Here is a 16,493-nt window from a genome sequence, read left to right as displayed (position 1 = left end):
AGCTACTGCTATTACAGCACTCATAGATGTATCTATATATCAGCAGCTACTGCTATTATAGCACTCATAGATGTATCTATATATCAGCAGCTACTGCTATTATAGCACTCATAGATGTATCTATCTATCAGCAGCTACTGCTATTATAGCACTCATAGATGTATCTATCTATTAGCAGCTACTGCTATTACAGCACTCATAGATGTATCCATCTATCAGCAGCTACTGCTATTATAGCACTCATAGATGTATCTATCTATCAGCAGCTACTGCTATTATAGCACTCATAGATGTATCTATCTATCAGCAGCTACTGCTATTACAGCACTCATAGATGTATCTATCTATCAGCAGCTACTGCTATTATAGCACTCATAGATGTATCTATCTATTAGCAGCTCCTGCTATTATAGCACTCATAGATGTATCTATCTATCAGCAGCTACTGCTATTATAGCACTCATAGATGTATCTATCTATCAGCAGCTACTGTTATGATAGCACTCATAGATGTATCTATCTATCAGCAGCTACTGCTATTATAGCACTCATAGATGTATCTATCTATCAGCAGCTACTGCTATTATAGCACTCATAGATGTATATATCTATCAGCAGCTACTGCTATTATAGCACTCATAGATGTATCTATCTATCAGCAGCTACTGCTATTATAGCACTCATAGATGTATATATCTATCAGCAGCTACTGCTATTATAGCACTCATAGATGTATCTATCTATCAGCAGCTACTGCTATTATAGCACTCATAGATGTATCTATATATCAGCAGCTACTGCTATGATAGCACTCATAGATGTATCTATCTATCAGCAGCTACTGCTATTATAGCACTCATAGATGTATCTATCTATCAGCAGCTACTGCTATTATAGCACTCATAGATGTATATATCTATCAGCAGCTACTGCTATTATAGCACTCATAGATGTATCTATCTATCAGCAGCTACTGCTATTATAGCACTCATAGATGTATATATCTATCAGCAGCTACTGCTATTATAGCACTCATAGATGTATCTATATATCAGAAGCTACTGCTATTATAGCACTCATAGATGTATCTATATATCAGAAGCTACTGCTATTATAGCACTCATAGATGTATATATCTATCAGCAGCTACTGCTATTATAGCACTCATAGATGTATCTATCTATCAGCAGCTACTGCTATTATAGCACTCATAGATGTATATATCTATCAGCAGCTACTGCTATTATAGCACTCATAGATGTATCTATATATCAGAAGCTACTGCTATTATAGCACTCATAGATGCATCTATCTATCAGCAGCTACTGCTATTATAGCACTCATAGATGTATCTATATATCAGAAGCTACTGCTATTATAGCACTCATAGATGCATCTATCTATCAGCAGCTACTGCTATTACAGCACTCATAGATGTATCTATATATCAGCAGCTACTGCTATTATAGCACTCATAGATGTATCTATCTATCAGCAGCTACTGCTATTATAGCACTCATAGATGCATCTATCTATCAGCAGCTACTGCTATTACAGCACTCATAGATGTATCTATATATCAGCAGCTACTGCTATTATAGCACTCATAGATGTATCTATATATCAGCAGCTACTGCTATTATAGCACTCATAGATGCATCTATCTATCAGCAGCTACTGCTATTATAGCACTCATAGATGTATCTATCTATCAGCAGCTACTGCTATTATAGCACTCATAGATGTATCTATATATCAGAAGCTACTGCTATTATAGCACTCATAGATGTATCTATATATCAGCAGCTACTGCTATTATAGCACTCATAGATGCATCTATCTATCAGCAGCTACTGCTATTATAGCACTCATAGATGTATCTATCTATCAGCAGCTACTGCTATTATAGCACTCATAGATGCATCTATCTATCAGCAGCTACTGCTATTACAGCACTCATAGATGTATCTATCTATCAGCAGCTACTGCTATTATAGCACTCATAGATGTATCTATATATCAGAAGCTACTGCTATTATAGCACTCATAGATGTATCTATATATCAGAAGCTACTGCTATTATAGCACTCATAGATGTATCTATATATCAGAAGCTACTGCTATTATAGCACTCATAGATGTATCTATATATCAGCAGCTACTGCTATAATAGCACTCATAGATGCATCTATCTATCAGCAGCTACTGCTATTATAGCACTCATAGATGTATCTATATATCAGAAGCTACTGCTATTATAGCACTCATAGATGTATCTATATATCAGAAGCTACTGCTATTATAGCACTCATAGATGTATCTATATATCAGCAGCTACTGCTATAATAGCACTCATAGATGCATCTATCTATCAGCAGCTACTGCTATTATAGCACTCATAGATTTTTTTTTTTTTTTTTTTTTGTATACAATATCGAGGCTCGTGAAAGAGCGAACATTAATCACACAGAAAGACAAACAGACACACAAAACAAATAACATCGGGAGCGGTAGACAAGATGGGGAGAGAGGGGGAAGGACACAAACACAACATTTGAGAGCAGGGACCGAGAGACATGGAGACATCGAGAGAACTGTGGGAGGGAGAGGGCTTTGGGGGGGAGGCATGGGATGGGGGGGAGGCATGGGAAGGGGGGGGGGGGTGGGAGAGGTATAAAACATATGGACACTGCCAAGACTTCCAGGAAAGAAGTTGGAATTTCAACAAGGTGGATCTGGGGTGAATTAGTGGGGGTAGAAAAGATCAAGGTTTTGGATGGGGGAAGATAAGAGATGGTGGTGAACAGCTGTTTTAAAGACCTGGAGGGAGGAGTGGGATTGAAGGGAGTGAGGGAGTTTGTTCCAGAGGCGGGAGAAAAGAGGAATGAAAGAGTGAAGGTGAGCGGAGAGCCGAGATTTCGGCAGTTTAACCATCAGAGGGTGGCTGGCAGATCTTGTGCGACCTGTAGGAATATTTGGGGGACAGAGCACAGAGAGAGCTGGGGGAGCAAGGCCGGAGAGGAGTCGGTAGAAGACAGAAAGACCACCTACCTGCCTGCGGTGAGTGAGTGAAAGGCCCTCAGAGATAGCTTCATCGCGGGAGATTCCAATGATTCTGAAAGCTTTGGATTCAACAGCGTGAAGCCGAGCTAGGTGTGAGGCAGGAGCATGAGGAGCATGAGATGTATCTATCTATCATCACCTACTACTACATGTAGTGCAGCGCTCGTTTAATTTTTGACTCGGAATCCACAGCAATAATGATCACGTGAGGCTCTCCCGTTTGCCGATGATATTTCGCTTCTCCTTCAGAATACCAACTACTTCTTGAACTTCCGAGTGGGCCTCTTCCCGGCAGTACGACTCTTACTGCAGGTACTGCATATAGGATACGACTCATCTGTGGTACTCAGCTCCTCAACACAGCCACACAAATAGCACACATCTTCATAGCCGGCCGTGTATTATGGCTTCTCTGTCGCATCGTTGCATGTGAGATTGGCTTTGGCGGAGACATTATTGAAGACGTTTGCCTCATTGGTCTCCTGCAGATCGGCGAAGTTCGAGCACATGTAACCTGACTCAGACAGTACGCGAGCACATACAAAATGCGAACACTGTTCCACTGAGCGGGAACGGATTTTACTGACTTCGCGAGCAAAAAAATAGCACAAATGTTTTTAGGGGCGGACGACTTTTATGGGGCGGGCGGCGATGATAAACAGGATTTTTTTTAACCAGCCTAAGCGCTCGACAGCGAACGAGCAACAGCGAGTGGCTGTAAGGGGGGTTGGTGTCACATTTTTCAGAACCAACATTCTCCTGTTACTGTCGTATCCCTTCTTTAACACAACAGCATGTTTTGCTTGCAACAATTGTGGCAGCGGGTCTAATATACACCGCCCATGAAGGTACGTTCTCATAATGCAGACTCTTCAAGGCTTATAATTAAACAAACTGACAGACATGTACTTCACATATCATGTGAAGGGTTAGGGTAGGGTTAGGGTTAGGGTTAGGGTTCACATATCATGTGAAGGGTTAGTGTAGGGTAGGGTTAGGGTTCACATATCATGTGAAGTAAATAAATATTAGAGGTTGTAGTGGTTACCTTATTCGCATGTCACGGTTAACTCATTCGCATGTGACGGTTACCTTATGTTTGGTCTAATCCACGTGCACGGGCTTTTGGTTTGTTGGACGTGACGCACGCGCGGTTGTGGGAGCCACGCCCTCCGAAGAGGGTATTGGCTTTATAAAAGCTTTACCACTTCCGTTCGAGTTTAGAGTGTGCTGGAGATTTCTGTACTAATAAACAAGCTTCGAACCCTACCAAATGGCCTCGTCTTCTCGCCTTCCGCAACTCCTAAACTGGTGACCCCGGCTGCCCCCGAACGGATTCGGGGGCTGCAAACGAACATGGCAGTTTCGATCGAACTGCCGGAGTTTTGGAAACGACGAGCGGCCATGTGGTTCGCGCACCGCGCTCGGCTCCTCCTCTACGACCGGAGGGGCGAGCCTGCTCCAGGACCCTCTGAAGGGATGCAGTTACGAGATGTGGGTGGCACTGCTGCTCATCTCTTGCGCGCGCACTGACGTTGGCGGCACGGCTGCTTCGTTACCTTCGCACGCGCTGCTGCTCATTTCTTGCGCGCGCACTGATGTTGGCGGCACGGCTGCTTCGTTACCTTCGCGCGCACTGCTGCTCTTCACCTTCGCGCAACTACACTCTACAACTACAGCTACAGCTCACGTGTAGAAAGCTGCAACTCGCGCAACTACTTCTCCGACTCTGCATCCTCAGGAGGCCCGCGAGGAACCTCGGCAGCCTCCCCCGAGGCCTTGACCAGCCCCTCGGTTGGCTCAACCGCTTTTCGCGTGCACCGAGGCCGAGCACTGCTCGAGCCTTCTCGTCACTGCACCCGCGAACTGCAACCTCGGGAGGCCCGCGAGGAACCTCGGCAGCCTCCCCCGAGGACTTGACCAGCCCCTCGGTCGGCTCAACCCCACGGCTGCGTTTTTTCGCGCGTACCGAGGCCGAGCACTGCTCGAGCCTTCATAACACTGCCGAGCGCGCCTGCGAACTACGTACACGCCCGTGGAGTGCATTCTGGGGGGGGGGGGGGGGGGCGCATGTAGCGGTTACCCTGTTCGCATGTCGCGGTTAACTCATTCGCATGTGACGGTTACCTTATGTTTGGTCTAATCCACGTGCACGGCTTTTGGTTTGTTGGACGTGACGCACGCGCGGTTGTGGGAGCCACGCCCTCCGAAGAGGGTTTTGGCTTTATAAAAGCTTTACCACTTCCGTTCGAGTTTAGAGTGTGCTGGAGATTTCTGTACTAATAAACAAGCTTTGAACCCTACCAAATGGCCTCGTCTTCTCGCCTTCCGCAACTCCTAAAAGGTGATGAAAATCGGCTTGGGAGAGTGAAATGCCTGCACAGGTAATTAATTATAAGGAAGGCCAGGGAAATTCCTGACAGATATACACATATATTTTAAACCATCACCTCTGAATTATGTACATTTTAAAAATTAAAACAACGCGTTGAAAACTGAACAAGGTACGTTTTCATTACAACAAAAATAATCATGATTAATATTTAAAATCTTTAATTGAACAAACTGTCCTTTTGTCAGCGTTTGAGGTGTTTTGTGTTTGCTGTCGAGATGCCCAGGGGTGTGTTCAGTTACCAAGCAGCTTGCTAGCGCATGCTAAGCCAGCCGTTCCTTATCACCGGTTTCAAATGGAGTGCTTGCTTTCCGAGTGTTTAAGCCACTTGGCAAACACTCCACAAGAAACTTGGTAAGTGAACATACCCCAGATTCATCACATGGCAATGAGTATAAACATCGAGACCGGGACAAGTTTCGGCCATATCGATGAAGGAGGAGGAAGGGGAAGGGGTGGGATGGGGGCATGGGGTAGAGGGAGGCGGGGTGAGGTTGGAGTAGGAAGGGGAAGTGGTGGGAGTTTGGATGGATGGGGTGGGTGAGAAGAGGCAGGGAATGGCATGGGGTGGGATGAGGGAGAGAAAGGGGTGGGGTAGGAGCCTGGAGGGAGGATGGGTTGGATGGGGGGAGGTGAGAGGAGGGAGGAGAGGGGGCGGTTTTGGAGTCCGGAGGGTGGTGGGTGGGTTTGGGAGGAGGCACGCGAAGGGGAGGGAGGAGGCAGGGGAATGGATGGGAGAAGGGATCTGGTGTTGCCCAGCAATGCCAGGTACCTTTGCTAGTTTTGTAATACAACAGAATATGTCCCATTTAAATTCCATGACATATGTGTCCAAGGTACCATTCCAAAGGCCTACTCTTGCAAAATATATTTTATTGCCTATAAAAAGTGCGAGTAGATAAGACAACTGGCTTTACATCCCAAATAACGCTAATGTCAAGCGCCAAGATGCAGCACCCCCTGCTTACATCATATGAAAAAGGTAATGAACCATGTGCCAGATAGCTCAAAGGGTATGCTACCAAATGAGCTCTCCTTTTGTTGCTTACTTGTGCTTGCCTGCGGGACCAGCTGAGATGTGACGACTGTTGGTCTGTTCCTACTAGGTCTGTCTTCAACATGTACCTGCATCGCCAGCTTTGAGGAATCTTTCTGGAACACCTGGATGGGAATGTAGTCAAAAAACATATGTTATCACTATCTTATATCAATAGTGTACTTGATCATTTGATGACATTAGTTGGACGAAAAAGCACATAACAGGGTGGACCACGCGAAGGTTGTCATCTTCCACCCCAATCCATCAACAACACTGTCAACTGCCTTCCATCTGAGCAATTCGCCTGCCTCATGCCAACCTAGATGTTTCCTTCTGTGTTAAGTCAGTCCAGAAAGAACCACACCCAAAAAATCTTGGAATCATTCCAGCTCACAGCCTGACATACAGGGAACATGTGAAAAGGGTAGGTGAGCTTGCCGACACAACACCAGCTGGGGAGATGGCACACGCAGCATGACATACAAGGAACATGTGAAAAGGGTTGGTGAGCTTGCCGACACAACACCAGCTGGGGAGATGGCACACGCAGCATGACATACAAGGAACATGTGAAAAGGGTAGGTGAGCTTGCCGACACAACACCAGCTGGGGAGATGGCACACGCAGCATGACATACAAGGAACATGTGAAAAGGGTAGGTGAGCTTGCCGACACAACACCAGCTGGGGAGATGGCACACGCAGCATGACATACAAGGAACATGTGAAAAGGGTTTGTGAGCTTGCCGACTCGACACCAGCTGGGGAGGCTGGCACACGCAGCCTGACATACAGGGAACATGTGAAAAGGGTTTGTGAGCTTGCCGACTCGACACCAGCTGGGGAGGCTGTCACACGCAGCCTGACATACAGGGAACATGTGAAAAGGGTTTGTGAGCTTGCCGACTTCACACCAGCTAAGGAGGCTGTCACACGCAGTATGACATACAGGGAACATGTGAAAAGGGTATGTGAGCTTGCCGACACAACACCAGCTGGGGAGATGGCACACGCAGCATGACATACAAGGAACATGTGAAAAGGGTAGGTGAGCTTGCCGACACAACACCAGCTGGGGAGATGGCACACGCAGCATGACATACAAGGAACATGTGAAAAGGGTATGTGAGCTTGCCGACACAACACCAGCTGGGGAGATGGCACACGCAGCCTTCATACTTCTACCCTCACTCTACAGTCTAGTCACCAGATACACTAGACTCTAGTGTATCCCACTGCAGAGTCGTGTGCACCTGTCTGGGCTGCAAGCAGTCACACGAAGCATCTTCACAATTAACTGTGCCATGATAATTGTATCTGTCAGTCTGTAGTGTTTTGTATCTGGCACAGGGAGCCTCTCCCATGGCTACACGTGCTGACTAACATCGCACCTCCGGACATTCGTATGTAAGCACAAACATCCCGAGTGCACCTTCAGATACAATCAAATGCTGACCTGCCAATACACGTTGAGCTACTGAATCTTTCAAGACTTTGATTGAAGTCACGGAAGCCTTTCTGGATTAGGGGACATGTAGTGACTAATACTAATCACAATAAATTGTGGCGGAAGCAATGGGAAAAAGCATCAGTGTGCAATGGCCAGGTAATCGATGATCCCACAAAGGAGGCCCCAGGCTTTGACCTGCAGAGACACCAATGGAGTGGTCCTCACCGACTAAAAACTCCACATGCAATAACCGCTCATCATATGTATAGGTGGAAGCAAACTGAGAACCTCGTGTGTCACCATCAAGATCAGACAATCCGACATGTAATACAGGAATGTGTGCAAAGGAGATTCAGTGGGTCCTGTGCAAAACTACACAGAGCCACTGCTGCTGCGATCAAATGTCTCGTTACTAGATATTCAATTATAATTGTTTCCAAGATCATACGAAAGAAGACTCTATATTATATAACATTATTTATTTATTTAACTCCCACTGCACTCCACCAATTCCAATGGACATCCAAATCAATGCAATCAAGAAAGAAAAGTGTTTAACAAACACCCCGATTTTAGTGGAAGGGTTCCATCATGGAGCACAACTTACTCAATTGGCTTCTTGTACGTGTAACGTCTATAAAAGCTCCTCGATAGGATTTGGTCATTGTACATAAAGTATTTATGGTATGAATTCTAGCTGTTATCAAATGTAGCTAATGAGAATGGAAAAATACTTAGGTATGGAATGGCAAAAAAAGGGGAAAAACAAGGAGAAAAAGACATAAAATGTCATAGCTCCCGTGGTTTTGGTAATTTTGCTGTACGGAGTTAAAGGCCATCAGTCGGCCATCTTTGGTCGGGTTACAAAACCAAACCTTTTGCATATGTATACTCTCATGTGTTGTCTTTGTGCCAAGTTTGAACAAAATCGGTCCATGCATCTCGAGAAGTGGTTGGTGACATGTTTAAGTAACAAAATGGCCGCCAGTCGGCCATATTGGATCTGATCTTGAAAAAAATGAAGTGCATATGTAACCCATCATTCATTATCCGTTTGCCAAGTTTGAACAAGATCGGTAAATGCATGTCCGAGAAATGGTTTAGGACGTGGTCAATATTGGATTTTTTTTTACAACAAAGATGGCCACCAGTCTGCCATCTTAGATCTGATCGTGAAACAAACTATGTGCAAATGTATATCATCATGTATTGTCTTTTTGTCAAGCATCTTACTATAATTCACCAAATGTCCGTCTGTCTGTTCGAAGGTACTGTAAAAACTGCTGAACCGATCGCAAAGATATTTTGGGTGGGTAATCCTGGGACCCCTGGGAGTAAAATAGGCTATTTAGTTTTCCCAATTTCAGCTTTGGTCTCCAGCATTCTCAGGTTTGGACTCCCGCATGACATTCGCGTTCGCATAACGTTCATTGTGACGATGTTCTCATTGTGACGATGTATGTGTTCACGGTGGTGTTTGACGTGACGGTGTGATCGTAATTTCGTTATGTTTTTCGTTTCGTAATCCTTTAATGAATGTTTAATGTTTAATGAACAATTTAATGCCCTTCGATGTCCGGGGCCGCACGTGCGCTACACTGGACGGGCCAGCGTGTACCTTGCCCTTCCCCGTCATGCTCGGGTAAACCGCTGAGCCCCATCCATGATGGGGACTGGGGCTTGAGACAGTGTCCCATGAACGAGGAATTCCCAGTAAGCGCGAGTCATCAGCTCACGTTGATTAAGTCCTTGCCCTTTGTACACACCGTCCGTCGCCACACAAACATCACAATGAAACACAATCACAATTCACATATTCGTGCAATCCGTAATTTCGTAATGTTTTTCGTTTCGTAATACTTTAATGAACGTTTAATGCCCTTCGATGTCCGGGGCCGCACGTGCGCTACACTGGACGGGCCAGCGTGTACCTTGCCCTTCCCCGTCAGGCTCGGGTAAACCGCTGAGCCCCATCCGTGATGGGGACTGGGGCTTGAGACAGTGTCCCACGAACGAGTAATTCCCAGTAAGCGCGAGTCATCAGCTCACGTTGATTAAGTCCCTGCCCTTTGTACACACCGTCCGTCGCCACACAAACATCACTATGAAACACAATCACAATTCACAGTGATATGAACAGTGATGTGGCTTTTATTGAAATTCTAAAGATACTGTTTTGATTTTGATGATTTACGTGTGATATGATTTGATGGATGTTTATATGAATCGTTTAAAAAAAAAAATTTCTGCCTTCAATTTCTGATATTTTGCCTTTTCATTTCGGCTTCCCAATTGAAGCCCTGCCCGTAGGGCGGGTACCGTTGCAAGTGAACAAAATTGGTCCATACATGTCCAGGATATGGTTGTGGACGGAAGCACAAGACCAAATCCATAAGGCCCCATTTCGTAATTAGGCCAACAGGGGCTAATAAAATAATGATTTTAAAAGTCGTATAAAAAAGCTCCTGAGGTTTACTGCTATTATGCATTCTTAGACACGACCTTGTGTGACATGTGCAAGTACTGCAAAACTAGAGCTTTTTTACATGTGGTAAGAAGGCAATTTGGGTTCAACAGGGTTCAAGTACCTATTTTTCAAGTCGGTTCAAGTACAAGTACAAGTATTCCATTTTTATGTCTCCACTAGCCAGCGGAGGTATTATGTTTGCAGGTTGTCCGTCCGGCTGTCTGTCTCCCGTCCGTGATAAGCTTTCCCGTAATAAGTTGAGAACGGCTGAAGGGATCAAAGTCAAACTTGGTGCAGGTATGTATAATGAGGTAAATATGAACTGCTTAGATTTTGGGGTCACAAGGTCAAAGGACATGTTAGGTAAAAATCCTGTTACCGAGATAACTTGTGAACCAGTGGTGGGATCGGTTGTAACCAAAGTTGTTACAGGTATGTATTATGATGCAAAGACGACCTGATTAGATTTTGGGGTCAAAAGGTTAAAGGTCAAAGTCTGTAATAGGTCTATAACTTGAGAACGGCTGAAGGAATCTAATTCAAACTTGGTACAGCTATGTGTAATGATGCAAACTGAGTGATTTTGGGGTCAAGAGGTCAAAGGTCAAATGTCAGACATCCCATCAGGTAAAAATTCTGTTACCAAGCTAACTTGTGAACCAGTCATGGGATTTTCACCAAACTTGGTATAATTTATATATTATGATGCAAAGATAAACTGGTTCGATTTTTTGGGGTCAAGAGGTCAAAGATCAGAGGTCATTTATGTTGCAATTATTTTATTACTGTGATAACTTAAGAACGGCTGAAGGGATCTTAGTCAAACTTGGTGCAGGTACTGTATGTATAATGAGGTAAAGATGAACCAATTCGATTTTGGGGCCGCAAGGCCAAAGGTCAGAGGTCATGTTGGCTAAAAATCCTGTTGCCGCGATAACTCGTGAACCAGTGATGGAATTTTGAACAAACTTGGTGTAAGTATATATGATACAAAGATGAACTGATTCGATTTTGGAGTCAAGAGGTCAAAAGTCAAGAGGTCATCTCAGGTCTTGGTTTCGGGACATTTCAATGATCTTGACGGCCTTGGTTTCCATGGCATCAAACTGAGCAAGATGTGAGGCAGGGGAGTCAGACCAGAGGGGAGAGCAATACTTCATCAAGCTGCAGATGAAGGTCTTGTAGGTGAATAGGAGTTCTGGTGTGCCAAGGAACGACATTGCATGACGGACGATGCCCGGTCGACGGCTGGCTTCGGAGGCTCGTTTTGAAATGTGGTTTGCCCAATAAAGATCATGGCTGATAGTGAGACTCTGGAGTTTGAATGACTGAACTTCCTCAATAAAATTGTGAAGAAATTAGATAGGAGGTTTTGCCAGACGGTCCTTTCAGAGAGACAGAGAGACAGAGAGACAGAGAGACAGAGAGAGAGAGAGAGAGAGAGAGAGAGAGAGAGAGAGAGCGAGAGAGAGAGAGAGAGAGAGAGAGAGAGAGAGAGAGAGAGAGAGAGAGAGAGAGAGAGAGAGAGAGAGAGAGAGAGACAAAGATTGAGAGAAAGATTAAGATTAAGATTTGTCAGGATTGAAAGACATATTCCACACATATTCATATTCTGGTGTTAAAGGTGAGTGACATGGCTTGGTGGATTTCTCCCCCATTCACTCACACAAATCCTATAACCATTCACACACGTTTCAAAAATCATCAAAGCACGTATTTCACCCCCCTGCAGGACCATGGCATAGATGTCATTACACATGTGTGTGTGATCCTCAACTAGGCAGCGGGGAGGTACCATACAAGCAAGATGGTGGGGGTGCTTCAGGCTGTGGTACCAGCAGTCCAAAAACAAGTCGCCATACTTATGACTTCTTTACTCCCCCCTCCCCCCCCCCTTAACTCTTGGCTCCATGACAGCCAAACAGCTCCTTTAGCTGTCGTCCCGCCAGGGAGGTCTCAACACCAGGCTTCATCGCCTTACGCTTTCACATAGCCTCACGGGTCGCCAAGGGTCTCCATAGCGCAGGGCGGCCCAACCAGACCCCACCGCCGATGGGCTCCAAATTTCCAGACACAACTGGATGCCAGGGGCAATTACCGCATAGGAGGCTCCTCCAGAGCTTGATTTGTACCTGTGGACACACATACCTTCCCCACCCACAAAATTCACAATAACATTTCCTCCCCTGCTGCCATTCAATTCTTAACCACATATTTCAAAAAGATGCCATAAAAAGATACTGCCATGGCCTGTTTACATGTGAATTTCACATATTCACATTCCAATCACAACCATACTCAATTTCCATCCTCACAACCACACAAAAACAAAAAACCTCTCCACATACACAACGCCACCCACAAAACACTTTGTGGCACACACTCCAATCACCTCACCGACCAAGTCATCACTCCCACCCGCCCACATTCTAAATTTCTCATGTCCCAATTTATATGAGCAAGTACTGAAACCTGGGACAGTAAACATCAAGGCACCTTACCTTCATCTTGATGTGCAGGTAGTTGCAGGTTGGTTGGGTCCAAGAGTGTCATCCACCACCGAATTCCATATTTAACCAATGGGGCCTATCAAGTTTCACCAAATTTCCTTTTGTCCTCTGCACTGACAAGTATGTGGATCCGCCTCCTCTGGTGACCTTAAAGGTGGGTTTTCACGGGACACGCGAACGGTTCGCGAAGGATGCGAATGTCGAAAAAATGGCAAACTCCAACATTCGTATTTTAGGCTCCAAAAGTTCGCCAAACATGCGCGGGGGTTCGGAAGCGTCGTCAATTGTTCGCAGGAGTCGTTTTTTGTTCGGCGGGTATTTCAAAAATGTTTGAAATTTATAGCGAACGTTTCCAGCATCCCGGGTCGTGATTTGCTCTCAAAAATGTCTAAAAAGCTTCGTCATATGCGCACGACCTACTCACGACGTGCGTGATGTTCGCAAAATCTTCGTTAAACCCCAAACAGATTCCGACAGTTTCAGTGTCAGGGCAATCTTGAGTCCAACAGGTAGAGCTTTCCTCATTTTGGTGTCTTGCTTCAGCAGTCGGGGAGTGAGTCTGTCCACCAGTACCCTGAAGAGGTCAGGATCCATTCTGAGCGGTCTCTTGTATGTTGTCAGGTCTCCTTCTTCCAGTGCCTCCATGAGCTGTCCGTACCAACCATGCTGAAGTCTCTGCTGCTCCAGCAACCAGTTGTGGACCCACACAGTCTTTACATACTGCTTTCTCTTTTTCTCTGGTGCTTTTCCTTCCTCTTCTTCACACTTGCGCTTCCAACACAGTCCTACAGCAACAAGCAGCAGAGCTTCCTCTTCAATATCAAAAGCTTCCTCTTCATCAATGGACAGGACAGATTTCAGAGCTTGCTGGTCCATCTTCTGTTACTGACCTATGGGCAAGAACTGCTGGCAATACATTTCAAGGCATTTATATACTGCCCAAGTGTCGGTCGGATCGCCGACCGCAAGATAATCGCGCGACATATGTACAAATTTCGCATGAATGTCGCACGACGTTCATTATTCGCGAAATATGCGCAAAAAGTTCGCATGTGTCGCGAAATGTCCGCACGAATGTTGCCCGAGATTCGTCCAACATTCGTGTTGTTCGCATTTTAGTCGCGTGTTCTTCGTGTATGTGGACTGGCCATAGTTCGGCAACACTACACACGACATTCACCCATACGTTGTGAGAACTACGCACAAACTGCGCAAGAATAGTTTACGGCTCCATTGTCGCGACACATTCGGAGAAAAACTTCTCCGAATGTTGGACTTTGCCATTTTTTCGACATTCGCATCCTTCGCGAACCGTTCGCGTGTCCCGTGAAAACCCACCTTTACTACACTACTAAACCTGGCTACAACAGCTCCGCCCCTCTAATGTGCAAGAGCCATCAGGTAAGTTGAGCAGCTGAAACGCCAACATGGCCCATGAGTGTCCATCCCACCATCCACGGTGAAATCGCTCACACAGGCCGTTAGCCTGGGGGTGGTAGGCCGTGGTTCGGTGCAGCCGGACCCCAAGCCCCTGCGCGACCGCCCCCCAGAGCTCCGAGGTGAACTGGGGGCCGCGGTCGGACGAGATGTCTGAGGGGGCGCCGAACTGGGCGACCCAGGTGGCGATGAAAGCCTGCGCGACATCGGCTGCCGTTGTCGACGCCAAGGGCACGGCCTCCGGCCACCGGGTGGTGCGGTCCACCATGGTGAGGACGTAGGTGAAACCCCGCGAGGGGGGCAGAGGTCCCACCAGGTCCACGTGGACGTGGTCAAACCGGCATTCCGGCACCGTGAACGGGGCCAACGGGGCCTGGTTGTGCCGGTGCACCTTGGCGCGCTGGCACGCGAGGCACGTCCTGGCCCAGCCGCGGACGGCCTTCCGGAGGCCATGCCAGACGAACTTGTCAGCGATCAGCCTTTGGGAGGCCCTCGCGCCCGGGTGGGACAGGCTGTGGATGGCGTCAAATACCTGGCGCTGCCAGCCCGCGGGCACGATGGGGCGAGGACGCCCGAGGGAGACGTCGCACAAGAGGGCCGCGCCCGCGCCGTCGAACGCCACCTCGGTGACGCGGAGGCCCGTGACGGCGGTCCGCAAGGCCTGGACGTCGGGGTCAGCGGGGTGGTCCGCTGCCATCCGGGCATAGTCGATGCCGAGGTGGACTGCGTGGGCGACGGCCCGGGAAAGGCAATCCGCCACCGGGTTGTCCTTCCCCGTGACGTGCTGGATGTCTGTTGTGTACTCGGACACGGCCGAGAGGTGACGCTGCTGCCGGGCCGACCACGGCTCGGTGACCTTGCCCATCGCGAAGATCAGCGGCTTGTGGTCGACGAAGGCAGTGAACGCACGGCCCTCGAGCAGATGGCGGAAGTGCCTGACCGCCAAGTGAAGCCCGATCAACTCGCGGTCGAAGGTACTGTAACGGCGTTCGGGCGGGCGAAGCTGCCGGCTAAAGAACGCCAGCGGTTGCCAAGCTCCACGCACCCATTGCTCGTGCACCGCGCCCACCGCGTAGTCCGAGGCATCGGTGGTGAGGGCGATCGGTGCATCGGGCGCCGGGTGCGCGAGCATGGTGGCGTTAGCCAAGGCGAGCTTTGCGCCCGTGAACGCCGTGTCCATCTGCTCGGTCCAGGTAACGTCGCCTTTGCCCGGCTTACCTCGGAGAGCTTCGTGCAGGGGGTGCAGGAGCTGGGCGATATGGGGCAGGAACCGATGGTAAAAGTTCACCATGCCCAGGAACTCCTGCAGCCCTCTGATCGTGCGGGGGCGCGGAAACCCCTTCACCGCCTCCACCTTGGCCGGCAGGGGGACGGCTCCGTGCCTGGTGACACGGTGCCCCAGAAAATCGATTATGGTGGCGCCGAACCGCCACTTTGCGGGGTTCACAATCAGGCCATGCTGGCCCAGGCGTTCGAAGAGCGTGCGGAGGTGGCGTAGGTGCTCTTCGCGGGACGCGCTGGCGACGAGGATATCGTCCAGGTAGACGTAGACAAAATCCAAGTCACGCAGGACGCTGTCCATCAGTCGCTGGAACGCCTGAGCCGCATTCTTCAGACCGAAGGGCATGCGCAGGAACTCGAAGAGTCCGAATGGCGTGATGACCGCCGTCTTCGGGACGTCCTCCGGCCTGACGGGGACCTGATGGTAGCCGCGTATGAGGTCCACCTTCGAGAAGAAGGACATGCCCGCCAAACGGGCGGAAAAGTCCTGAATGTGGGGGACGGGGTAGCGGTCGGGAGTCGTGGCGTCATTGAGACGGCGATAGTCCCCGCACGGTCGCTATCCCCCGCCGGGCTTCGGCACGATGTGCAGCGGCGACGCCCAAGCGCTCTCTGAGCGCCGAACGATGCCGAGTCGATCCAGGGTAGCGAACCCCGCTTTTGCCACCGCCAGCTTCGTCGGCTCGAGGCGGCGTGCCCGGGCGTAGACCGGTGGCCCGACGGTGGGGATGTGATGGGCCACCCCGTGCTTGACGGCCCCCGCCGAGAAGGTGGACCGCGTGAGGGCCGGGAAGCCGGCGAGGAGGCGGGTGGATGCGTCCACTGCCGGAAGCGTACAGACCAAAGTGGCCGGAA

At 48.3% G+C, this 16,493-nt stretch overlaps 1 protein-coding gene across 5 annotated transcripts in view; it reads right to left on the bottom strand.

The window, feature by feature from the left end:
* CFAP36 (cilia and flagella associated protein 36) overlaps positions 1-16,493 on the bottom strand; it is a 170,991-nt gene that overhangs the window by 34,011 nt on the left and 120,487 nt on the right. For all 5 annotated transcript variants that reach the window (XM_068130035.2, XM_068130033.2, XM_078786326.1 and 2 more), the window contains one exon: positions 6,505-6,616. In XM_068130035.2, coding sequence (XP_067986136.1) covers positions 6,505-6,616 — 112 coding nt within the window. The remainder of the gene's footprint in view (positions 1-6,504; positions 6,617-16,493) is intronic.

This window comes from Myxine glutinosa, chromosome 11 (assembly GCF_964187855.1).
Source record: "Myxine glutinosa chromosome 11, kmMyxGlut1.1, whole genome shotgun sequence".
Classification (NCBI taxonomy): domain Eukaryota; kingdom Metazoa; phylum Chordata; class Myxini; order Myxiniformes; family Myxinidae; genus Myxine; species Myxine glutinosa.
This window is presented reverse-complemented; position numbering and strand designations above follow the sequence as displayed.